Raw genomic sequence first — 26,463 nt, 5'->3', positions numbered from 1 at the left:
GTTCAATCCCTGGGTCAGGAAGATCCCCTGGAGAAGGGCACAGCAACCCACTCCAGTATTACTGCCTGGAGAATCCCATGGACAAGGAGCCTGGCAGGCTGCAGTCCACAAGGTTGCAAAGAATAAGACATGACTGAAGCAATTTAGTACGCATGCACAGAATTTTTAATTTCCAGTCCATGCTATGACTTCACTTGTATATGCATCATTTTATAGAGAGATTTTTTGACTCTTTATCATATTAAAAACACTCATAGTTTCCCTGACTCACACATAACCTTTAAGTAAAGTATGTCTTCACATTTATCCTCTTGTTTTTCCTTTCAGAGAGAGGCAACATTTCAGAAACTAAGTGGGTTTCCATGGTTTTTGTTTCTGAGTCACACTTCAGCTCTGGAACAATATTCATGAGCATTCTGCCTGGTGCCCTGATTAATACCTCAGGAGGAAATGTTCCCAGGAGAAAAACTATATTGAACATCTTCTGAATCACTTTGTTCAAATTAGGGTTTCAATTTGCCTCCCAAATGAGCCCTTGGGTGACCACTGAACCATTTACTTCCTGATTGTAGGCACAGGTGCAAGTCCGGCACTGACTTCTCATCCAAACATCTGTGTGCACAGACTATTGGTGGCTTAGAAATCCTGTTCTGTCGCTTCTGTTGCTTTCCTCCATAAAATACTTACAGCCAAAAGACACCACAAGCACTAAAAAAGAGTCCAAAGGAACTATGTCATTCACTTGCCAGGTTCTTCTTTGCTATCCAGCTACCCTGAGGTTCTCCATGACTCCCTCTGCCAAACTGCCTTGCACCAAGCTCCCTACCAGACACTAGCTATTTTCTGAACTGTGTCCAAAGACTCCTGACTTCAACTGGAGCACACAGAGTGCCTGACAGAAATGTCATAAGCATAAAATGCAAAAGGTTAACTGTCAAGGAAAATGATACAAATACATTGCATTCCCTTTGAGAAATATTATCTACTTGTGATTAAATGTTCCCGAGTAAGAATTTTTGTTTTGATATTGCAAAGTACTCTTCTGACCTTCTGCTTTTCCTTAATGCACTTTCATTTGTCTCCAAAGAGGTAGAAACTGCCTTCCATGTATAGTACTGATAGGAAGGTGCATGTGAAGCACTGGATTTCTATGGGATTGTATATCATGAGAAAACCTGGAAAGCAGGCTGTTACAGTAGCTATAGGCATCCCACATCACTTAAGGAAAATTCTTCCACAAGTGGAGACACAATAGTAGAAAATGCATTCTGCTCAACAGTATATAAAGCAATAATCTACTCAGTTAACTCAAAAGATAGCAGGCGAGATTCAGTTTCAGAAAGGAACCCCAGCATTAATGCAGTATGTAAGTTAAATGGCTTTGTTACTGGTTCAATTCAGTTCAGTTCAGTCACTCAGTTGTGTCCGACTTTTTGCGATCCCATGGATTGCAGCTCACCAGGCCTCCTTGTCCCTCACCAACTCACCAAGTTTACTCAAACTCATGTTCACTGAGTCGGTGATGCCATCCAACCATCTCATCCTCTGCCGTCCCCTTCTCCTCCTGCCTTCAACCTCTCCCAGCATTGGGGTCTTTTCCAAAGAGTCAGTTCTTCACATCTGACTCAAAGTATTGGAGTGGCCAAAGTATTGGAGTTTCAGCCTCAGCATCAGTCTTTCCAATGAATATTCAGGACTGATTCCCTTTAGGATGGACTGGTTGGATCTCCTTGGAGTCCAAGGGACTCTTGAGAGTCTTCTCCAACACTACAGTTCAAAAGCATCAATTCTTCGGCGCTCTGCTTTCTTTATGGTCCAATTCTCACATCCATACATGACTACTGGAAAAACCATAACTTTGACTAGATGGACCTTTGATGGCAAAGTAATGTCTCTGCTTTTGAATATGCTGTCTAGGTTGGTCATAACTTTTCTTCCAAGGAACAAGCGTCTTTTCATTTCATGGCTGCAGTCACCATTTGCAGTGATTTGGGAGCCCCCAAAAATAAAGTCTGTCACTGTTTCCATTGTTTCCCCATCTATTTACCATGAAGTGATGGGACCAGATGCCATGATCTTAGTTTTCTGAATGTTGAGCTTTAAGCCAACTTTTTCACTCTCCTCTTTCACTTTCATCAAGAAGCTTGTTAGTTCTTCTTCACTTTCTGCCATAAGGCTGGTATCATCTGCACATCTGAGGTTATTGATATTTCTCCCGGCGATCTTGATTCCAGCTTGTGCTTCTTCCAGCCCAGCGTTTCTCATGATGTACTCTGCATAGAAGTTAAATAAGCAGGGTGACAATATATAGCCTTGACATACTTCTTTCCCGATTTAGAACCAGTCTATTGTTCCATGTCCAGTTCTAACTGTTGCTTCCTGACCCGTATACAGATTTCTCAAGAGGCAGGTCAGGTGGTCTGGTATTTCCGTCTCTTTCAGAATTTTCCACAGTTTGTTGTGGTCCACACAGTCAGAGGCTTTGACATAGTCAATAAAGCAGAAATAGATGTTTTTCTGGAACTCTTGCTTTTTCAATGATCCAGCAGATGTTGGCAATTTGATCTCTGGTTCCTCTGCCTTTTCTAAAACCAGCTTGAACATCTGGGAGTTCATAGTTCACGTACTGTTGAAGCCTGGCTTGGAGAATTTTGAGCATTACTTTACTAGTGTGTGAGATGAGTGCAAATGTTGCTGGTTATGGTTTATCAAAGCTTAGCTCATTATTCCCACTCCAGTACTCTTGCCTGGAAAATCCCATGGACGGAGGAGCCTGGAAGGCTGCTGTCCAAGGGGGTCACTGAGGGTTGGACATGACTGAGCAATTTCACTTTCACTTTTTACTTTTCACTTTCCTGCATTGGAGAAGGAAATGGCAACCCACTCCAGTGTTCTTGCCTGGAGAATCCCAGGGATGGCGGAGCCTGGTGGGCTGCCGTCTATGGGATCACACAGAGTCGGACACAATGAAGTGATTTAGCAGCAGCAGCAGCAGCAGCTCATTATTATTTCTATCCAAATTTAACCCCTACCTAATGCTCTTGTCTCCCTCTGCAAACCAGTTACCCCTTAATGAAATGAATGTCTCATCAACACAGTGATACATGCTACATGGAATATATTGCCTGCTAAATATCTCTGCCTTCCTGCTCTGACCCAGCCAGCCACATCTAACATCACATTGCAGGGAGACAGACAAGCCGCTCTTCTGTGACAACATAAGAGCAAAGATAAAGAGAAAAAAATGGCAAAAAGGGAGGAAAAAATTCCCCACCATTTGTTTCTTCTCAAATTTGCTGTAGGCTGGAAACACTCAAGAAATTATTCTGAGGCAAATATTTCAGTTGAAATCATTCCAAGCATGTTTTTCATTCCGCATATTTGACTAACTGGTTTACAGATTTGTAATAGTTCATCTGTTGTTGTTTTTAATTTCCCAGATATTCTGATTATTTTTAACTCAGAAGCTTTTTAAATTTAACAAAAGGAGCGATTAACCAAATTTTCAGCAAAAAAAAAAAAAAAAAAGAGGTAAAAAATCTATCTCCCCCACAGAAAAGTACAACTCCTAGCACATAGTAAGAATATCTATGAATACATAGCTTAATGAATGAATGATGGATGACGGATGGATGGATGGACTTGAAAATACTACATATATGAGAAGGCCATCTCAAGATTAGACAATAACTTGTACATCAGTAAACTAAAAAGGAAAGCTTTGAATTTAAAAAAAATCCATATCTCGAGTTAAGGGCAAAGTTATGTGGCTGTAGTGTCCTTGGATTTGAGACCCTTGTTGATGGCATGTTTTACCATCTTGTCATCATTTCACCTTCTTACCTTTCCCCCTTTTTAATGTGCCTTTTTATTTTCTTATATTCACTTCCCAGCATTCTCTTTTGCTCATACCTGCCAATCTCATTTATATGTTAGTAGAAATAAGAATTTAAATGTTCACCTAAAATAAACACTCCCCCACAACAATGGTAGGCTGAAAGGCAGATTAGAGTCACCTCTGAGAGTGCTCCCATCACCCGATTGCAATTCAATAACAACTATCCTTTATGGAGTACATATTACATAATAAGCATTATTTTGAGAATGACAATTCTTTGAGGGAAATCTAATTAGGCTTGTTTTACACATAAGCTCACTAAAGCACAGAAAGCCATGAACCTTTTATCAGATGACCTAGAAGTCACACACAGATCTTTCTGACTCCAGACCTTGTCCATCATGTTTCACGCTGTTTATTTCTTATTTAACAAATAACGAGCATTTATTAAAAACCTGCCACATATGTCTTTATTCTTTCAGAAGCAATTCAAGAATCATAAACTCCTCAAAGCAAATTTTTATTTGTGTTTACCTCTCTTTACATTCTTTAACTTTTCAAAGAACTTTGACATTAATTATCCCATTCAAAATAATATTCAGTAACTTGAGACACAAATTTAAGGCTATTATCAGGGATGTCATAGAAGTATGACTGTGAGTAAAGAAAGAACAAAGAAACAACTGAACAATCCAGCAAGTGGGAAGGGCATTTGTTTCAGTTCTCCATCTTCCAGGTAGTGGGCATGAGGAAAGAAGGTTCAGAAGCAGAGGCTCATGTGAGAAAAGGCGGCTCTATGTTATCATGGGGCCTAGGCCTCCCCATTCCCCAGGAGAGTCCCCAGAGACAATTTACAGCTCGGAAAACTTCCACACCACCCCCTTGCAATTCCTCTTTTGTCTGACATAAAGCAAATGTCACTTAGTTCATTTAGACCACCCAAGGCTAACTGCTCTTTGTTGGTTATTCTGTGTTATATTGAGGTTGGGATTTATATTTTTGGTGTTCCAATAATAAGAGTCCTGTTCTTGGCATCAAATATGAAAAATTAACACTAGGAGCAAAGTAAAAATGAAGTGAGTAGAAGTGAAAAATACAGTGCCTTCTCTATAATACTTTTAGAGATAAATGTTAAGGGCTACAAGACACAAAGCCAGTAATTATTTCTGAATGGAGACAGTCACTGGCTGTATATATCATTGAATATGTTTTGTTATTTTATAATAAACAAGTAGCATATTTACTAAAATATTTTTCCCTTATGACTTATTTTTTTAAGGAAAAAAACTTTCCAAAATCATGGATAAGTGTATCTGCAGTTAACTTCCCATGACCTAGCTACAACAGTATTTGAAGGTCACTCAGGAAATTCATGCCACCTATGTAGAGGTCAATTTGAATTATTATTACAGTTATTCAGCTCTTAATAAGTGTTTGGCATGTCCTGCAAGGTTCTCTCCAGGCTCTAATTAAAACCACACACCCTGCTTCTGTCTGGCAGAACATTTGAGAAGCTCAAAAGTAACCAATTTGCTGTATCACACCAACCTCCAGGGTGTGGGTTTATTCGCGTTCATTTGAAAATTACATTTGTAACTTGGACATAAAAGCACCTGATTCTCTGAAAACCAGTTTGGTGTCTTATTTTTCATGGCACATGCAACCCTTAATTTACAATATATTCTGAGTAAGAGGGTTTGCTTTTCTGCTAAGTCATTCTCTTTTGACATTACCTGCCCAGCAGGCAGTTTCAAATCATGGGAGTATTGTCTGCCCATAAGATAATTGTTAACATTTATAGAGCTATATTAGGAGATGATATTCACCCATGCAAAAGCTGCCCCCATGTAAGTATGAATTATTCAGTTTTTCTAAATATCTACTCTGTTCCCAATTATCAGAGCAAACTGACACTTGTTTCAATGTCACTGTCAGGCCCGCTCTCCGCTTGGAGTTATCTTGAAGCTACTGTGCTGTATTTGCTCGTCCTGTTCTTCAGTGCTCAGGATTAGAGGCAGTAGATCTGGCTTGGGGAAAACAGTGTTTGCTGTATGCCAAATGCCCTTTAATTCTCTGGCAGACTTACCCATGGCATGTGATTATTTGCACTGGTGGGTTAGAGCTTTCTTATTATACCCATGCTCTTCAGCAGGGGCTGATTGTAAGGCAATTCTTCTCCTATGTCCATGCAGAGGGATAATCTCCACCTTTTTCGATTTATTTTTGTTTCAGCTTGGTGAATAAAATGTGCCTGACATTTAAAAGTTTGTTAAATATTTGACGAAATTTATTGGACCTCAACTTTAAAAATTAAACAGCCTATATTCATCTGGATTACATACCTTTAATTTTATTGAGAAAATACAGCTTGACATTCTCATTGGCCACATTATCTATAAAGATAAAATATCTATAATCTCTGACCCATTATAACAATGTAGCTGCCCATGACATGTGATCAACATACTATAGTCAAGAATATCTGACTGAAGTCATCAGCTGTATATACTCAACCATATCCATTGCAATTTGAGCTATTTTTAGATCAGTTATGACTAAAAGATACAATAAAATAAGATTTCCTTTTTTCATTGCAAACCTTAGCCTTTCAGTATTAACTAGTTATTGCCAACACAAACCACGTCAGATTTGATGTGTCATTTAGAAACACGTAAATTCTTTACTACTAGGAGCAAAAACTGATTTATTTTCTATTTTCACTGGTGAACTACCTAAAGTGTAATATACTAATGACTAATTCTGCAAATCAACAAAAAAGTTGAAAAAAATTCATAAAATTTGTCACATCAAGATTCATCCTCCATAAGGTTATGTAATAATTTGCATACTGGTTTTATTGCCTTAAAAGACTCTAGAAGAACAGTGGCTTAAACAATATTAGAAAGGTTCATTTTCCTCCTACACATACCTATCCTAGCTGGGAGAAATTCAAGGGAAGGGAGCAGCAACGTTATGTAACATGATCAAGAAACCCTGTTTCTTTCTGTCTTGTTGCTTTGCTACCCTCTAAGAGATGCCCTTGGTCAAGATCAAAGGACGCTGACCTCACCACGTCTGCATTTCAGCTTAGGAAGGGGAAGATAAATGGAGGGCAAACAGCTCTATTTTAAGGATATGACCTGAAAATTGCAGAGGTCACTCCTGCTAGTATCTTATTGGCCAGAATTTAGTCACATGATATCATTTAAATGCAAAGAATGGGAAATACAATCTGCAGCAGGGCAGCAGAAAGACAAATAAAACTCAGGGAGTTCTATTACTAAAAAGAACAGAAGGAATGGACTTGGGGTGAGGGTACGGAATCAGCAGGTTGTCAAGGCAGACTAGCACATTCTTTCATAAATTAGACATCATTTATTAAACAGACACTATTCCCATAAATATCATGAATATTCTAATAATGCTGGAGCACTGTTATTGTTTTCTGACTAGAACCGTATTTTCAAGAATGGATATGTCCCTGAAGCTCTAGTAGCACAATGCTTGCTCTAAAATCATTGATATTAAGGTTGAAGATCAAATCTAAAAATGGACCTTGTAGATTTTCTTCTTCACTAGATTTGTCAGAGATGGCCCTCCTCTTCTTAGAAAACTGAGGAGGAGAGAGGGGTAACTAACCCTTATTGAGGAATTCCTCTATGTCAAACCTATGCTGCTGCTGCTGCTGTTGCTAAGTCACTTCAGTCATGTCTGACTCTTTGAGAACCTATGGACCATTTCCCGCCTGGCTCTTCTGTCTGTGGGATCCTCCAGACAAGAATTCTGAAGTAGGTTGCCATGCCTTCTTCCAGGGGATCTTCCCCACCCAGGGATCAATCCTGCATCTTTTGCATCTCCTGCATTGGCAGGCAGGTTCTTTACCACAAGCACCATCTGGGAGGCCCTATGGACGAATTTCTCTATGCTAAGCCCTGTGCTAAAAACTTACAAACATTATCTCATTTACCTCCTCAAGACAACCCTTTGTGAATACTATTCAGTTCAGTTCAGTCACTCAGTCATGTCTGACTCTTTGCAACCCCATGAACAACGGCTCGCCAGGCCTCCCTGTCCATCACCAACTCCCGGAGTTCACTCAGACTCACATCCATCGAGTCAGTGATGCCATCCAGCCATCTCATACTCTGTCATCCCTTTCTCCTCCTGCCCCCAATCCCTCCCAGCATCAGAGTCTTTTCCAATGAGTCAACTCTTTGCATGAGGTGGCCAAAGTACTGGAGTTTCAGCTTTAGCATCATTCCTTCCAAAGAAATCCCAGGGCTGATCTCCTTCAGAATGGACTGGTTGGATCTCCTTGCAGTCCAAGGGACTTTCAAGAGTCTTCTCCAACACCACAGTTTGAAAGCATCAATTCTTCGGCGCTCAGCCTTCTTCATAGTCCATACATGACCACTATCATTATTCCCCAAATGAAGAAACTGAAGCTTGAAGGGGTTTAATATTTAAGCCAAGTGTGTTGGTTTTGATAAGAGCTCACTTTCTATTTCCATGAGTAGGGCTGGAAGAGAAAAAGTGGACTTTCACACACAAAAAACTCCAAAGCATAGATAAACCAGCAGCCACCTCCTATTCTCCCAAGATTCCGTGCGGAGGAAAGGAAAGAACCTATGGGGGAAGAGTCAATGGGTAAAATTGCTCACCATTCCTCATTGAATTCAATACCTTGTTGGAGGCAAACTTCTCTGAGAGCCTGTGAGCCCCAAAAGAAACTGGATTCTTCCTTATCCAGCTTGGGGTGGGGTTGGAGAGGTGGTCCTAGCACCTCTACCAACTATTCTCAGAGGTAAATCAGTAGCGGCCTGGCCTGGATCTAAGACCTGCTGGCTCAGGCCGTCCCAGAGAAGTGTCAGTTGGGACCTCTCTTTGGGCATAGTCCTACCTTTAATACTAGAGCTTGTGATACCAAGACACAGGTAATTCCTCAGTCCTTTCAAAGTAAATAGCTAAAACCAGTCATAAATTTAATTTCAAACGTAGCATTGGTGATTACATTCAAACTGTGGTATTGTAATCAAATTGCATGACCAGTTTTATATTTAAGAGCTAAAGCTTCCATTACTTTGAACAATAATCTTATGACCAAGCAAATGAAGTGTCTCTATAAAGTAGCACTAGTTTATGAAACCTCAGACTCTTTGAAAAAGTATATTCTAAGCACTCCTACCAAAAACCAAACTCAAGCAACCAAAGAGAAAAATGATGAAGCCTGGACTTTAATCCTGGTCATACTGACTGGACCACTAAGCAGAGACATTCTCAGCACAGCAAAATCATTCTAATGAAGATCAGGAAAGAAATATTACCTTTAGAGTTAATGAGTCAACATTGTTACATGTTGGTAGACTCCAGCTAGCATTTCAATCCTCACTTTATTATTATGGAAAGTAAAAAATCCTTTCATACTGATTAGCAAATGAATGTTGTTTGTAAGTTCGTAAGAATCCATTTTTTAAAAAGTTTTGTTCCCACAGTGGCTAATTAGCAAGGAGTTAAGAGCTCAGGCTCTATTGGCAGAGACTTGATTTCAAATTCCATCCTGCCACAGGCTGTCTAAAAAAATCAGTTGCCTTTCTAGAGGCTCAGCTTGCTCATCTGTCAAATGGAACTAATAACAGGACTCATGGGGGCTGTTATGAGGACTAAGTAGGCCAGTGCCTAGTAAAGTGTAAATACTCAATACATATTAAATGTTATTATAATTGCTAACAAGTGAAGTGCTGTAAGGTAGGGCATAGATTCTTAAAATTTTTTTTTCTCTGAATTCTCCTTTGGCCCCTAATAGCAAACTCTATCAGGTTGTTGCTGCTGCTGCTAAGTCGCTTCAGTCGTGTCCGACTCTGTGTGACCCCATAGACAGCAGCCTACCAGGCTCCCCCGTCCCTGGGATTCTCCAGGCAAGAACACTGAAGTGGGTTGCATTTCCTTCTCCAATGCATCAAAGTGAAAAGTGAAAGTGAAGTCGCTCAGTCGTGTCCAACTCTTAGCAACCCCATGTACTGCAGCCTACCAGACTCCTCCATCCATGGGATTTTCCAGGCAAGAGTACTGGAGTGGTTGTTAGTCCTTGCTAATGCCACCAAAAACTGAAAGAGATAAATGGACTCCTCAGCAGCAGAAAAAATTGCCCTCTGAAATAACCCTTTCTTGGCGCATCTAGCATTTCTGTGCTGTCCTTTTTCTAAGACAAAAAAATTGCACATTGGAATTGGATTGGGGACATTATCTCACGATGATTAAGGGAAGTTACTACTAGAACAGTGCATGAAATGAAAGCTACCTGCTTTCACCTAGGGAGCTCTTGAAAATAACCCTATTTTTCTCCAACAAATAAGGAGAGGAAAAATTCCAGTAATGGAAAGCATTACAAATCCTTTTTCGGGTAGTTTGCTTATCTAAACTGGCATGTGATACCTGCTTAACATCTCTCAGAAACTGAGGGAGAGAGGTACTAACTCATCCATCAGGCCCCACCTAACAGCCCAGGAGGCACCAGGAAGGACATTTCTCTTTTTCTGCTGCCTGTTTCTCACCAAACTGAATCAGCATTTCTAGGAACTCAGTTCCCATTGAGAAAAGTGATACCTTCTAAACATGGGAATGGCAGGCACTTATGGAAATTCTAGCCCATCAGCTGAAAGAAAAGCAAGTGAAGGTTAGAGAATTATCCCCTGTGATCTACCCAAAGCTTTCCAAGTTAAAAAAAATTAGTTTTACATATACATGTGTATACACCATAGATTTATATTTACATGTAAAACTAAAATGTTATGCACACATAAAAAATAGATGTACACATAAATGTGCATATACAAATGTACTATACACACATACAGATATAGACATATATATTACTCCACTTCTTCACTTATACTTGTTAAATTTTCTCTCCACCAAAATCTTTGGAAAAGTATTAGATATGAGGCCCTAATGTAAGCCCTGCATTTTTGGAGCTTCAAATCAGAGTTAAGTATCCACTTAATTATGAATAGTCACTGAGTCAGGAAATAAATAAATATATATTTACATGTACATAAATTTTTATATATATATATGGAGTAGGAAATGCCAACCCACTCCAGTATTCTTGCCTGGAAAATTCCATGGACAGAGCAGCCTAGAGGGCAGAGGAGCCTGGCAGGCTACAGTCTGTGGGGCTGCAAAAAGTCAGACACGACTGAGCACACACACAGACTGATTTATATATATAGACAGAAAGAGACTTGAAAAGCAAGTTAACCCAATTAATAATTTTAAATAAAAATAGGATGATCAAATTCTTTTCAACAAGTAATAAATTTGGATCCTATGTTATGGCTAAGTGGAAGAGAAAAATAATGAGGAAAAAGTAAAAATATCCCAAAGACAAATACTTAAACATCCGTTATAAAGCATGTGTCAAGTGCCTATACTAGACTAGGCAGTGTATTAGGTGTCGCAGGCTTGTCTACCTCAACACTACTGACAATCGGAATGAGATAAGTCCTGTTGTGGGGCCTGTGCCCTGCATTATAGGATGTTCAGCAGCATCCCCAGCCTCTACTCACTGGATGCCAGTAGCACTTCTTAAGTTGTTAGAACCAAAAATATCTCCAGACATTGCCAAATGACCTCAGGGAAGAAATCGCCCTCAGTTGAGACCCACTGTACTGGCTATACAAAATAGCACCTACCTACCAGTTGTAATTTATATATTCCTTTAAAATCCTCATTCCTCAAGAGCTTGATCCATTATCTGCTATAGCGCTTGTGAGACCTCCTCTTCTACTGCTGGGCTACTGTAGCACCTGCCCCTCAGAGCTCTGCTCTTGTGAGAAGAACCATGGGAGAGACACCAATTCCCTACCCTGGGCCTCCCATTACTCCCACTGACATTCTAATCTTCTAGAAAGCTTTTTCAAAAGAAAAAAAAAAAAACTCTAACATTTATCCCTTAATTATATTTATGTTGTCCACAAATAATATACAGAAGTATCACATCAACATATCAAAATAAAATATTAAAGTGAGAATTTTAAGAAATTTTCTGTAAAAGTAAGCATCTACAGAATTTTGCAATTCCAAGTAATTAGCACCAAGGTGCTTCCTTATTATTCTATTTTACAGAGAGTTGGTTGTAACTAAGTGATAAAGGAGAGAAAAGTGTGTGTGTTTGCATCTACTTTGTTTTCACGCATGCATCATGATGTGTCATTTGACAGCAGCCTCATATTAAAGCAGTTTTTACCAAAGACTTGAAAACCTCCAGAAACATTCATTAGCAGCTATTCTGATGATGCTGACAGGCTTTCAACCTCATATTCTTACCGTATTAATCTAAAGATATTCATGAGTACTACCTGACATTACATTATCCATGGGCCTCTTGACAGAGGAAAGCAACTACAAACACCAGTGCATTCCATACTTCCCTGAGATGGAACTGCACAGGCAGACCAAGAGCTCTATCTCTGTACCCCAGGAATAGAAAGGAACAGAGACAGGAGAAAACCAGCATTAGCCAAGTGTTCACTATTTCTTTTATTCCTTATTAAACCCTACAGATCTGCCTGCACTGCAGGAGATCCAGGTTCAATCCCTGGGTTGGGAAGATCCCCTAGAAAAAGACATGGCAACCCACTCTAATATTCTTGCCCAAAGAATCCCATGGACAGAACAGTCTGGTAGGCTACAGTCCATGGGGTCACAAAGAGTCGGACACGACTTAGTGACTAACACACACACACACAAACCCTACGAAGTACTTTGCCCAGATTGCTAAATGTTTAATTGCCCCAGGATTCAGTCTTTAGAATCCCTGACTTTCTAGAAAATTTTATCCACTCCTATGGCTATAAATACCAACTCCTAAATTTATATCTTCAAACCCAGGCTTAGTTAAGCTCCCAACTTTTAAATCTGTCTTCTCCATGTCACCATTTGACTGTCTCAAATTTAACACATCCCCCACCAATCTCCTTCCTTCTCCTTCCCAGATTACTATTTGACTACTTGTATTCACAGTTTTCTAATTGTTTAGATCACAAACATTCAAATCACTCTGGACATTTCTCTTTTTTCACATCTCACATGTAATCTATCAACATACCCTGGCGTTTCTTTCTTTGAAATATTTCCAGAATCCAATTACTTTTCACTCGTCAACCAGCAAGGACCCCGAATTAAGCCATCTTTATCTGAATTATTACAACTGAGACCTCCGTGTTTGCTTGTTCCCGTTTATTCTCCACACAGCAGCCAATGTAATTGTTTAAATTTCAAGTCCTGGCAGGTTTTTCCTCTTCTCAGAATTCCCAAAGGCATTACCATGCAGAAGGCCCTGTATGATCTGGCGGCCACCCCATTTCTGATTTCATTTCTCATCATTTGCCTCCTTAATCCCTCAGCTATTATTTCAAGTTTTGAAGTTATTTTTCCTCCCTATGAAGTACACTCCCCTTAACACTCCTGTGTGTCTCTCCCTCATTTCCTTTATGTCTCTGCTCAAATGACACCTTGTCAGAGATTCTCCATCACCACACTATCTAAAATAGAACACCCTTCCTAGGCACCCTCTGTCTCCTCTATTCTTCTTCCCTTAGCTTCTTTTTTCAAGGAAATATTTGTATTTATAAATAAATGTATGTATGTATATATACACATTTGTTTATTATGTATATATATGTGTATATGTGTATTTATAAGTAAATATATGAGGGGGGTGTGTGTGTGTATAAAGTTCAGGGCTAGATGTGATCCTGGACCATACATATATATATTTTAATGAGTTGGCAAATTTAGCCATGGCCAACTTTTTGTATAGCCATGAGCTAGAAATGGTTTTTACACTATTAAAATATTGTAAAAATTAAAAAAATAAAGATGAATAAGCAACATAAACCATATGTGGCCTGCAAAACCTAAAGTATTTACTATCTGGCCTTTATAGGAAAAGGTTGCCAGCTCCTGTATTCATACACTATCCACTAGAATGTAGTCCTGGAGGGCAGGAACTGCTGTGTTCACCATTACATCTCAGCATGCAGGATAGTGCCTGGTACAAAGTAAATGCTAAACAAACATTTTTAAATGAATGAAAACAATGAGCCTTAGTGAGGTCTTGTGATTTGTCCAGGGTCACCCAGGAACTTGATAGATGAACCAGGATTCAAGCCCAGGTCCACTTGATTCCACAGCTGGATCCTGAGAGCTTTATGCAGCAATGACTTGAGCCTTCTTGTTTTCTACCCAAAGGCTCCCCCTTAGATTATCTCTAACATGCTATCTGAGCGACTGAACTGAACTGAACTGAACATGCTATCAGGTAAAGGAACCTGCAGAATAACACAATGGAAGAGAGACATGATGTATTGCAGAAAACCTTTGATAATTACACCAAAATAACATTTACATCTGATATCAATTACATTTACTTTTGAATATTTATTTGCCTGTGGGACTTCACTGCGACATGCGGGATCTTCCATCTTTATTATGGCATGCCAGAGCTTTAGTTGCGGCATGCAGGATCTAGTTCCCTGAGCAGGGATTGAACTCCAGACTGGAGCACAGAGTCTTAGCCACTGGACCATCAGGGAAGTCCCTCAACTATGTTTAATGTGCTTTCAAAGACATCACCTCTTCTTAGCTTTACCAAGTTTCTGCATCAGGTAAGGTGTATACTACATCCTCATTTTATCTATTACAAAACTGAGTTTCAGGAAAGTTTAAAGAATTGGCTTTTACAAGTAGTGAGTAGCAGAAACAGAACAGTCCAGATCTACCCCTTTTAGTATTCAACTTTCCATTCTACCAACCAACATATAGCCCCACAACTCTACCGAAGGGCAACTGTAGTACTGTGGATATGGAGGGATTTTAAGAGATTGACATCACACATTACTAACTTCTAAGAAACCAGAAGTACTGCATTTTACTTGGAGTTTTATGATGTGCAAGAGCACCTCAGCTATAAACAGCCAACTACCAACAGTTATAGGCAGCAGGCAAGTCAGAACTTTGAAATGAAAGCAATAAGTAGAATGATCTGCTTGACCATATCTTGGACTTTTATTGGTGTGACAATAGCACAGGGATTTTGAGCTGCCAGATGCATGATCATCTTAAAGAAAGAAGTCAAGAAAACTGACAGTTATCTCAGCTGACACTAATACCCACAGCTGTCATCTCCTGAACTAGCTACTATGTCTAAGCAGCCATCCATTGAGGCAGCTGATTTCAGAGCTCAGAGTATTTGCCTGAGAAATTATGTGTGTTTCATGGATGCCAAGGGTCAGCTTTTCTAACTTTGTGAATGCCAGTGGTAGTGTGCTTTTGTTCAGGATAGAGGTCATGATGCCACACCCTGGAATTAACTTGAATCTGACACGCAGCTCTAAACTAGTCAAGATACCAGCTCAGGATGTGACAATCCAATTTCAAATGTCTGTTTCTGTTCCTATGAGTTCCCTTACACTTTGTTAGACCATGTGATAATTTTTTTTTTTAATCTAGGAAACGTAGCCTCTATAAACAACAGCAACTGAGGCCACTGTACTAGATTTTGTCCATTTCTCACCTCTTCACTCACTGTAATAGAACACTACTCACTATAATATAGCAACTTTTAGAAAACTAAAATGAAAATGAAGTGTCATTTTCAGTGTTGGGATATGCAGGGGTTTTAAGAGTTAAATAGTTATGATTTTTAAGTCAAATATAATAATTATATTATAAAGTATTGCTTATTAGAAAATAAAATTACAATATTTCTCCAAGTAATTTCTATGAAAACTTGGGTAAGAAAAATTGGCAATCTACAGTATTAATGACAGATGGACCATTTCTTTTGGTCCAACTTTAAACTTATGCCTCTTTGTAAGAGAAATCTCTCAATTTCATTTGGAAGTAACATTAGTAGTTGTAATGAAGAAAATGGGACCAAGGGTCAAATATTTTACCTGAGAATCCCCCTTGTCAAAAACACACAACTTGAAAAGTAAGTCAAAGTCAGGTATTGGGTATCTTCTATGTACTTACTTTAATGTTTGGTGTGATGCTAAGTTCTTATATGGTATCTGGATACTTACATGCAGTATTCCAAGTAAAGCTGGTATATGGGAACTGTATCGTTGAGGGCTCTGTATTTGTATTGTTTTAAACAATATAACATATATCTTTGTTCAGACTTGAGAAAGAGATCCAAGATCTTGAAAAGGCTGAACTGCAAATCTCAACCAATGAAGAAGCAATTTTAAAGAAACTGAAATCAGTTGAGAGGACAACAGAAGACATAATAAGGGTGAGCATTAGCCGATTTGAAAATTATGACTCCCTCCCAAAATGATTCCACAAATAGTATATAATTCTTCAAAGTATATTCACATTTAGAATTTATTTTTAAACTGTATTAATCATGGAGAATTCTTTTCTCTTATAGTCTGTGAAGGTGGAAAAGGAAGAAACATCAGGAGGTATGTCTTGAGCAGTCTATGTTATGTCGAGCTAAGATATTTTTTGATTAGCCTGCTGAAATTTTTCTCTATTGTAAGTATATTCTAAATGTATTTTGAATTAATATGAATTTTACAGAGTCAGTTGAAGACATCTATGCTAATATCCCCGACCTTCCAAAATCCTACATACCTTCCAGGTTAAGGAAGGAAAGAAATGAAGGAATAGAAGATGACGAACAAAATAGAAAAGGTATATGAAAACTTTGTCTTCAATGGTAGGTTCTCAAATTCATATTTTACAATATCATATATTAGCAACTTGCTGTAACATCCTATCCTTCCAGGTTAAGTAATGGTCCATTTTACAAAGTTCCATGAGGTAAGTCACTTGTATAAGTAGCAACAATGGGGTTACAGTATTTCTTTCATGCATTTTATTCCTCAGCAAACTAGGTAAGGACAGGGAAGATAAAGACCTAAAGGAGACAAGAAGCTCTTGAAACAAAGCTCCCTTGCTCAAAAATATCTCTCCCAACATATTCTGTGTAGTAGACATTAGAATAAGATTAAATGAATGAACAAAAGTATTCTCCCTGAGGTCAGGCATTTGCCCCTATGTGGGAATGGTTGCATGAAACTAATGTCAATGGCCTAGGGAAAATTAAGGCTTGTATAGGGGCAGAGAGGGAACCTTTGAATTTTAGAGTGAAAGAGAAGTGATGCTTTACCTTCAGGGAGCAATCATTCATTCATTCAACAAATACTCAATGCCAAGCTCAATGCCAAGCTCAGTTTTCACACTAGGAACACAGTAGTGAATAAAACAGCAAAAATCTCTGCCCTCATTCTAAGGGAGAATAAAAGCTGACATTCTAAGGGAGACAATAGATTAAAAATTAGGTAAATAAATGAAATATATTAGGAAGCAAAAATGCTAAAGGGAAGACTAATGCAGAGAAGGTGGAAAGGGCACATGTGGGTGAGTGTATTACAATTTTAGTTGGGTAGCCAGGGAAGGCCAAGAACCACCAGGCTGTGAGGGAAAGATGAAATGCAAGATGTCTCCAAAGAGGAAGATGGGGGACACAAAAACAGTCAGTGCCACATTGTTATGCTGCCCAGGATCCCGTTAGCTTTACTCTGCCAGTCATGATCCTGGCCATTAGGATCTTCCCTGAAGGAGGAAATGGCAACCCGCTCTAGTAATCTTGCCTGGATAATCCCATGGAAAAGGAGCCTGGTGGGCTACGGTCCATGGAGTCACTGAAAGTCAGCACAACTGAGTGACTGAGCATGCATACATGCATCGAGATCATGCCAGGGCCATGAAACAGATTTCAGCTTCCCCCAAATCAACCATTTCCGTTCCGTTGTTTTAATACAGCTGATACTGCTCTATTTTTAGCCCTTCTTCTTAAAAGTGGGAGTGAAAATGAAAAGAAACATAAGGCAAAATGAGAAGCATGTGATTCTAGCCTTCTTCCTCCCTCTTCAACACCAGTTCAATATTTAACCACCTCTTAGCTATGAAAACTTTAGAACACACCTCTCTAATTTCAACACATTGCAGGGCTGTGCAGCAAGGGTGTAGCATAAAATATACCTTGCTCAGCCTTTACCAACAGTAATGCACAGAGTAACATATTCTTCCTTATTAAAAAGAAAACTCTGATTCTTCCTACTGAGCAATATAAAAGAATGTAAATCTGTTGTGTCAGATTTTCTCATTAGAAAGGGAACATCTTTTGGTCTCCTAGTGAAAATCCTTACCATTTGAAACAATCAGCTTCCCTTCTTCAGTCTTTCCCATTTTTTAGTAATTTCATACATCCTTGCACAAAATCCCATGTCATTAAAGTTTTAGTCTTTATATATTTAATGAATAAATCAGAAATTTTAAAAAGATTTCTCATAAAAGAATGTCAACAGGTATACTGGACATAAACACTATGAAAGCAAGTTACTTTACAACAGGAAAAACTGACTAAATCGGAGATCAAATTTGTCTCTCAACAGCTTTGTATGCCATGGAAATCAAAGTTGAAAAAGACTTGAAGACCGGAGAAAGTACAGTCCTGTCTTCCATACCTCTCCCATCAGATGACTTTAAAGGTACAGGGATAAAAGTTTATGATGATGGGCAAAAGTCAGTCTATGCAGTAAGCTCTAATCACAGTGCAGCATACAATGGCACCGATGGCCTGGCACCAGTTGAAGTGGAGGAACTTTTAAGACAGGCTTCAGAGAGAAATTCTAAATCCCCAACAGAGTACCACGAACCTGTATATGCCAATCCATTTTGCAGACCTACAACTCCACAGAGAGAGAAGGTAACTCCTGGACCAAACTTTCAAGAAAGGGTAAAAATTAAAGCTAATGGACTGGGTAACGATGTGAATGGATCCATACACAACATGGACAATGGACTTGCAGAGGAGAGAGGTAACAATGTCAATCACATCAGCCCAGCTCGGCCGATACCTCATCCCCGATCAATGATTCAGCAAGCAGAGGAGATGCCCCACATCCAACAAAAGAGGCTGATGACTCCTTGGGAAGAACCAAATGTAATGCAGGACAAATATACTCCCTCTCCAAAGTCAGGACTGAGTCCCAGCAGAGCACTAGTTGAGAAGTCAGAACGCCAGAGTTCTTCACCCCCTTGCCAGGAGGATGAGAAAGACATTAGATATAATATTGTTCATTCCCTGCCTTCTAACCTGGATGAGAAAGAGCCCGTGACAATGATATTCATGGGGTATCAGCAGGCAGAAGACAATGAGGAAGAAAAGAAGCTTCTGACTGGGTATGATGGGATCATCCATGCTGAGCTGGTTGTGATTGACGACGAGGAGGAGGGTGAAGGGGAAGCTGAGAAACCAGCCTACCATCCCATAGCTCCCCACAGTCAGGTTTTCCAGCCTGCCAAGCCAACACCGCTCCCAAGAAAGAGAGCAGAAGTCAATCCCCATGAAAACACAAACCATAAATCTCCCCATAAAAACTCCATATCCCTGAAGGAACAAGAAGAAAGCTTAGGGAGCCCCATCCACCATTCTCCACTGGACGTTCAGATAGCAGGCGATGGGACTGAGGATCCATCCTTAACAGGTAACAGACATGACAAGGCTTGTCACTGCTGTTTAGTCATGTGACAATCTTCTCTTTGCGTTGTTACCAAGCCTTTTTGCTCTCAGCTTTTTCTGACGCTTCATAGACTAACTAATGCTAAGATTTTTTTATCAATGTTGATACGAGTTATTATTATCATAAGCGAAGTGATTAAGTCACTTCAAAAGAGAAAGTGAAACAAAAATTTGTTGCCTTATTTAGGCATTGCATTGATTGACCTTAGTAACTTGAAATTCATCTTCTGCCATGGTATGGTACTGTGTATGGATGTGTTTGAATCACTATCACATTGTCATCAATATTAGATCTTTTCCCAGAAGAAATGAAGCCAGCCCTTTTTTTGTGCCTCTTTGTGGTTTAGATTTCCTACTTAAGTTAACAAATTGCCTTAATTTTGCAAGAAAAAACACAAAACAAATTTTATTTTTAGTGTGATATTTTATTACTTTGCTATATCTTGTTTCTCTACACTTTTATAATTTTATTAACTTTATGTCCTTCATTTTTCTACATTTTACAAAAGGTATCAGTTTATTCTACATTATAATATTTATGTCACATAATCTTCCCTAACTTAGACATTTTATTTTTTTATTTTCTAAATATTTGCATTCCATACATTCTCCTTCCCTTAAAGTTTTATAGCTATCTAGCTTTTTTAGTATTGAATAGAAAATAACACTTTTTCTACAAAAGTGATAGCTCATCAATTTTAGATTCTTTATTATCACTTGAATATTGTATTCTACTTATTTATGAACAATAAATAAAAATATGATCAAACTAATTATAATAGCTGTACTTACAATTCCTAAAGACATAAATTATCCAGACATAAGTACTGGATCTGTGAAAGGGATAGTAATTTTAAATGTTCTAATGAGAGAATTCTCATTAAAAAGCAGTAACTATTAAGTCCCAGCTTATCCAGCAATCAAAGAACCTGATAATCTTGTAGAACTGTGGTAGGAACTAATTGGCAGCACAATTCAGGAAGGATTTTTCCTCTGTAACCCAGCAACCTAGTCTTAGGTTGCCAGTGATACAATAAAATGGACCTCTTCCCTTTTTATTAAGTAGTTCAATTAGGCATACCAACTGTAAATTTGATTATCTGAAGAATTTCTAACCTATTAGTAACTGTACACTTACATTATCTACCTAAATCAGAGTTTAATGGTGTGTCCCCACAAAAGAAACTTACTAAAAGTTCCTCTGTTTTGAGAATGAGCTTTGTTTATTGATCTCATTTTGCATCTTAAATCCATTTTTTAAAGAACAACATAGAAAACTTAGAAAAGAGGAACACACCCTTTATGGTCAAGAGCAGTGACATTACCCACTATAAAACCTCCTATTTTTTAACTTGGATGTTAGCCAACTCCTCCTGAACACCCTTATTCCTTCTGCCCTACTCGTATCAACACATTTACCACAGAGAAAAATATAGGAAGTGACTAATGTTTCCAGACAACACTAATCATGCCATTGAGCTAAAATAATGAAAACAGGAAGACTTTTCCAGACAAAGTAACAATACAAAGTTATGTTCTATCAATCAAAGCATCTTATAAACAGAATCCTCCAAATTCCTTGCTTTCTATCATAATACTGTTTTACATTCTTGTTTTCCAATTCAGCATGTGGATTACAGAACTGATATTTTTAAATGTGTGTTAAAAATAAGCATATCATATTGACCTCAGGGTCATCCATATACATAGAATTTATAGCCACCCATGCATTTTAATTTCACAAGCACCAAGTAGGTTAAGCTTCTCTCTATCCCCCTTCCCCCAAAATGCATATTGACACTTGGAAATCTACCATTTAATTCAATTCCTTCATTTATGGTATAGATATCCTACTAAATATAAACATTCCTAGTAGGCACAGTAATAGTTAAGAACTATAAGTCTCTTTTCATTTGTGCAAATGTTATTATCAAAGTCTTATCTAAGAGCAATTTTTAACTTGGAAAAGAGCATGAAGGAGAAAGAAAGATGGAGAAAAGTGGAACCTGGGGATCCTAAAGACCAGATTTAGTTAAAACTTTGAACAGGATGAGATATGACAAGAAAATTTAGGCAAAGTTACATCCATTTGCTAAAGTAAGTATAACAGGGTCATGTTTAAAATATCTGGTTCAATGCCAAATACATCCACCAATGAGTGGCCATGTAATGTTTTACTGGGACTTTATTACTATCCCCACCAACTGAACAATTGGCTCCCTTTGGTAATCCTCACCTACCTACTTTTGTACTTCTAGCTCTGTTCTCCCCTCTTATAGATGTCAGTGGTATTTCAGAATAAATAGGTAGGGAACCTCAGCTCCAGGGGATTCACAAGCTACTGGTGCCAGAATTGCCAACCTGTGGCAACCATTAGAAGCCAAGGGATACTGAAAGTAAGGAAGCAAGCTCTCTTCTGTCAAGTTAAAAACAATCAAAACTGTGTCTGGATTGCCATAGGGAGAGAAATAGAGATCAGAGAAGAATAGAAAGGAAAAGGAAAAAGAGAGGTGATAAGTCAGGTTTTTTTAGCTGCTATACCAAGGGGCTTTCTCATTGCCTGTCCCCACACAGCTACTTGGAACTCACTTACCATAAGCCTAAAGAAAGAAATAGCAGAGTCTAACAATCTAGAATTCTTTTTTCTTTACCTTAAGAAATGGGACCGTGAGCTACTGGATTGCCTCACTGCTGAGGATGCAGACATCCAGGATGTCCTGTAACAACTCATTGACGGTCTATAGCAACTGGGTAGGCCTGCTTCACTGAATCTAAGTTGAGGAGTAGTTGTAGGGAGGAGACTTTGCCCTTGCCTTAAAAGAGACCTTCAAAAAGTCCCTTAAAATGGACTTTGCCCCTGCTCTTATTTTGGTACAGGAAAGGTAATGGTCCAAAGACTCAGAGTAAAAACTATAAAGACTTGCCTTCTGCCTTCAGTTTGCTTCTTGATGTGGAGGTACACTCCCATCATCAGGTTTCACCATCTAACATCTCCCAGCAATTGGGACCCTCTTCCTGGCTACAGAGCAAAGGAAAATTATCTCAGCTGGTCCTAAATTCAAGGAAATATTCTTGATCTTGCCACTGAAAATAATCATTTCCCTTAAAGTTTCCAGGCAAATAAAGCTCTTTGGTTTCATTTAAATGACAACATTTCATATAAGTATAGTGACAACATAATTGACCATGGTCTTGTTATAGTGTTGGATCCCAAACTTTCCCGTATTTGTGAAAAAGAGCTTCTTAGAAATAGGGTCACTTCATTTTTCAATACATAACTAATATATAACTGTGAAATGAGAGAATATGATTTCCTTTTTGCTTTTTTTTTATTAAGCAAAATTTTTCAAACAGCTAAATAGCTGGTGCTTGGGCAATATTACACGTAAATGCAATGATTGGTGCCTTGAAAGCATCTCTTGACTTTTGGAACATGACTGAGGCAGCTATAATCAGGTCTTAACTATTAAGAGCATGATACCAGTGTTATGAATTTTAAATCAAATTTTAAAAATGGTTTCTATACCTAATACATCATTAAGAGTGAAATATTCTCAAAAAGATAAATTTGCCATTTGAAAGTACTTCTATCTTGACAAAGACATTTCATAATGACTCCAACTCCTAATTACTAGTTCACATTGTTTCATTATTTAAAAAATGTGTTCTTGCCATTCTATACCTAAGGATGAAGCCCCTTTTGACAACTAGATTTGATGAGTTAAAAAATAACCCAACCATTATGAATTAGGGCTTATATCAATGCCTTTTTCTTTTTGTAGAACATAGCTCAGAAATATGCACAAAACACAGTTGTTGACCCATAGCTATTTATCTATGGCTAATACTGTTAATGTGCACTAGTCCTGTATTTACTCAACTTATGCTGTGTTTGCTTTATTAATATTTGTAGAAATAGGTTCCTTCTAGTTCTGAACCTGCTTCTTCCCTAAGTTAACCATAGCTTATTATTTCTACTATCTTTTTATGCTACTAAAACAATGCTCACATTGTTGGATAAAATCATCTGAGGTATGTTTCAAACTTTCCTGCAATCTATGAAATGGTCATTTAGAGTGAAAATTAAAGCTTTTTATAACTCTCTATTTTTTTCTTTATTTTACAGCATTAAGGATGAGAATGGCAAAGCTGGGAAAAAAGGTTATCTGAGAGGTGTACCATCTACATAAACATCCATTGAAGAAGAAACTAAGAAACATTTGCAGATTTCTCTTCTGGATATTTTGTTTCTTTTCCCTAAGATACAAAAAAATTATAATTATAGCCATATTATGCCATGTGGATAAGCAGTAGTCATTATTTGAAAAAATTCCAAAAAATGCTGGGGAGAACAAATGCTTAACTTTTCCAGTTACTTGATATAATTCAGTGGAGGGGAAACCAACATATTTTTATTGTATTGATACCAAAGCATTTCTAATAAGAGCTTGTTAAATTTACAAATAAAGGTATTTAAAATAGCCCAACTATATTTTATTAACTGACATTGTAATTTTGCTAACACAAAGACTGAGAGATTATAGGAAGTCACTGTGCCTTATCACAGAAATATTCATCTTCAACTCTGACGAGTAAATGTGCCATCCCAAGGCAACAAGGACTCAGGCAACTACATCCCCTGTCAAGGAACAATTCAATTGAGACTTAAAGCTCTTTGCATACATTTCAAAGGTGCATGCAATAATTATCCTCTTATTTGGGGACTGGATTTAGATTATTAGTGTACATGACTTTAAAGTTGATAACCAATATGTTCGTTCTTCTTGAAATATCTTCTTTCATTCATTTCAATGTGAATTCCAGGGTACAGAGACTGATTATGGCCCAAGGCTGTTGGATGGAGGACTTCTCAAATTCTCAACACAAATCTGGTCTAATGTTCGACCAGTTCTTACAAATAAGTCAGAATCCTAATGCTAAAACTTACTAATAAAGTGTACCACACTTAATTCCTAAGTATTTTTTGCCAAGATGTTAAATCATGATTTGAAGGATACTCCCATAACAGTTCTCTCCTACTCTACCTTCTTATTCTGTCTTCTATCCAACAAGCCTCCAAAATCCACTCAAACACATCTTTCCTTGGATCCCCAGTGCAAATTACCTAGGCCCTGCCAAGTCTTTCAGTGAATAGTCTGTTTTTCTCTCTCAGGGAAAACACTGAATTTCCCTGGTAAGTCCATGATGAAATTATCTTCGCTACTGATGTGGAGGTAATGAGCAGTAAAAGAAGCAGATCCTGATGAGGACAAGAATTTACCTGGGGAGCATCAACCTCAGATGATTTGTTTGCAAAGGGCAGTTTTTCTCTAAGAGGAAAGAGCTCCTCAGCTGGCCTGAAATGTTCTGGGAAACCTGAAGGGTCAAATTTCAGAAGCACTTTCACAGAAACACCCCTATCCCAGGTCCAAGGGTACCATTCCTTCCCTTCATGCCTTTGGCTTTAGCATAAATGACGTGTCAAATCTGCACATTCTTTTGTAGCTCTGTCATGCTTGTGAATAAATCACTGGGTTTTGCTTTTGTACACAAAAATTTACTAGAACACTGCTTAGCACCAAGGAAGTGGTCAACAAACAAATGAATACAGTAAACAGTTCAGAAGGGGGAAGATGTAATCTACAAGGGGAGGCTTTGTAACACCAGTTGGTCTTAGGCAACATGAGCCAGAATCTGACTGGCAGATCATCTAGCCACTAACCATGAGTCATGGACCAGGGCTTGTATGTAGAAGTGGCCCAGCATAGCCAGAAGGTGTGGGAGGCAGGAGCTGCCTTTTGCCTGGGGATGAAGCTGGAGTTGCTGTGAAACTGGCTTTCAGGTAGGCAGGATGGGGCTTGAGTGCAAAGCTGGAGCTGGTCAGTCAAAGCTGCTGAGGTGAGACTGGGCCATCCACACACCCATCCACTGGTCCCTGTACTCAGTGAAAAGGAGGGAAAACTGGAAAATGGAAGTGAGGTGCTTTCTTGCCCTTGCAGCATCCCTCCAGTACTCTCTATTGACAAAGTGTAACATGGGCTGCCCTGGTGGCTCAGACAACAAAGAATCTGCCTGCAATGCAGGAGACTCAAGTTCAATCCCTGGGTTGGGAAGATCCCCTGGGGAAGGGAACGGCAACCTACTCCAGTGCTCTTGCCTAGAGAATCCCTTGGACAGAAGGGCCTGGAGGGCTATAGTCCATAGGGTAGCAATGCGTCAGACACGACTGAGCGACTAACACTTTCACACCTTCTACAATTGCTTCAGCTGGCAAAGGAGAAATGCTTACATAACAAAACAGGACAAAGAAGGTGGATATGGAGATGAGGCATTAAATGATGAAGATAAAGATGAGGCATTAAACTGGCACCGTCCAGTCATTTTTCTACTCAGCTTCCATATTTATCCTTCTACATATATTCAACCATTCAAGCAACTAAAAAGACAATGTTTTCATCTAATAAGAGACAGTTATCCTTTATACAAAGAACTCACCTTCTCCCTGAGATGAGGAGACACATGCTCCAGAGTTGTTTTATCTACAGTCAACTATATTCAACATTATTTCAAAGAACAGCTTTAGATTAAGAGAAAAATTCAGAGGATAATATAAAGTTCCCATATACTCCTCACCCAGTTTCCCCCTATTATTAACATCCTACATTCGTATGGTACATTTGTTATAATTAATGAATCAAAAATGATACATTATTATTAATTAAGGTCTCATAGTTTATTCCGGAGGAGGCAATGGCACCCCACTCCAGTACTCTTGCCTGGAAAATCGCATGGACGGAGGAGCCTGGTAGGCTGCAGTCCATGGGGTTGCTAAGAGTCAGACACGACTGAGCGACTTCACTTTCACTTTCCATTTTCCTGCATTGGAGAAGGAAATGGCAACCCACTCCAGGACCTGGAGAATCCCAGGGATGGGGGAGCCTGGTGGGCTGCCATCTATGGAGTCGCACAGAGTCGGACACGACTGAAGCGACTTAGCAGGAGCAGCAGCAGCATAGTTTATTCAGAT

At 38.8% G+C, this 26,463-nt stretch overlaps 1 protein-coding gene across 1 annotated transcript in view; it reads left to right on the top strand.

Moving 5' to 3' along the window:
- The window catches only part of PALMD (palmdelphin), a 60,897-nt gene extending 35,865 nt beyond the window's left edge, over positions 1 to 25,032 (top strand). The window contains exons 4-8 of the mRNA XM_005906509.3: positions 16,022 to 16,136; positions 16,275 to 16,308; positions 16,427 to 16,540; positions 18,307 to 19,401; positions 23,563 to 25,032. Of these exons, the coding sequence (XP_005906571.1) occupies positions 16,022 to 16,136; positions 16,275 to 16,308; positions 16,427 to 16,540; positions 18,307 to 19,401; positions 23,563 to 23,606 (1,402 nt within the window). The 3' untranslated portion in view covers positions 23,607 to 25,032. The remainder of the gene's footprint in view (positions 1 to 16,021; positions 16,137 to 16,274; positions 16,309 to 16,426; positions 16,541 to 18,306; positions 19,402 to 23,562) is intronic.
- Positions 25,033 to 26,463: the final 1,431 nt, after the last annotated feature.

This window comes from Bos mutus, chromosome 3 (genome assembly GCF_027580195.1).
Source record: "Bos mutus isolate GX-2022 chromosome 3, NWIPB_WYAK_1.1, whole genome shotgun sequence".
NCBI classification, from domain to species: Eukaryota; Metazoa; Chordata; class Mammalia; order Artiodactyla; family Bovidae; genus Bos; species Bos mutus.
Note: the sequence above shows the minus strand (reverse complement) of the source record. Positions and strands in the feature narration are given on the sequence as shown.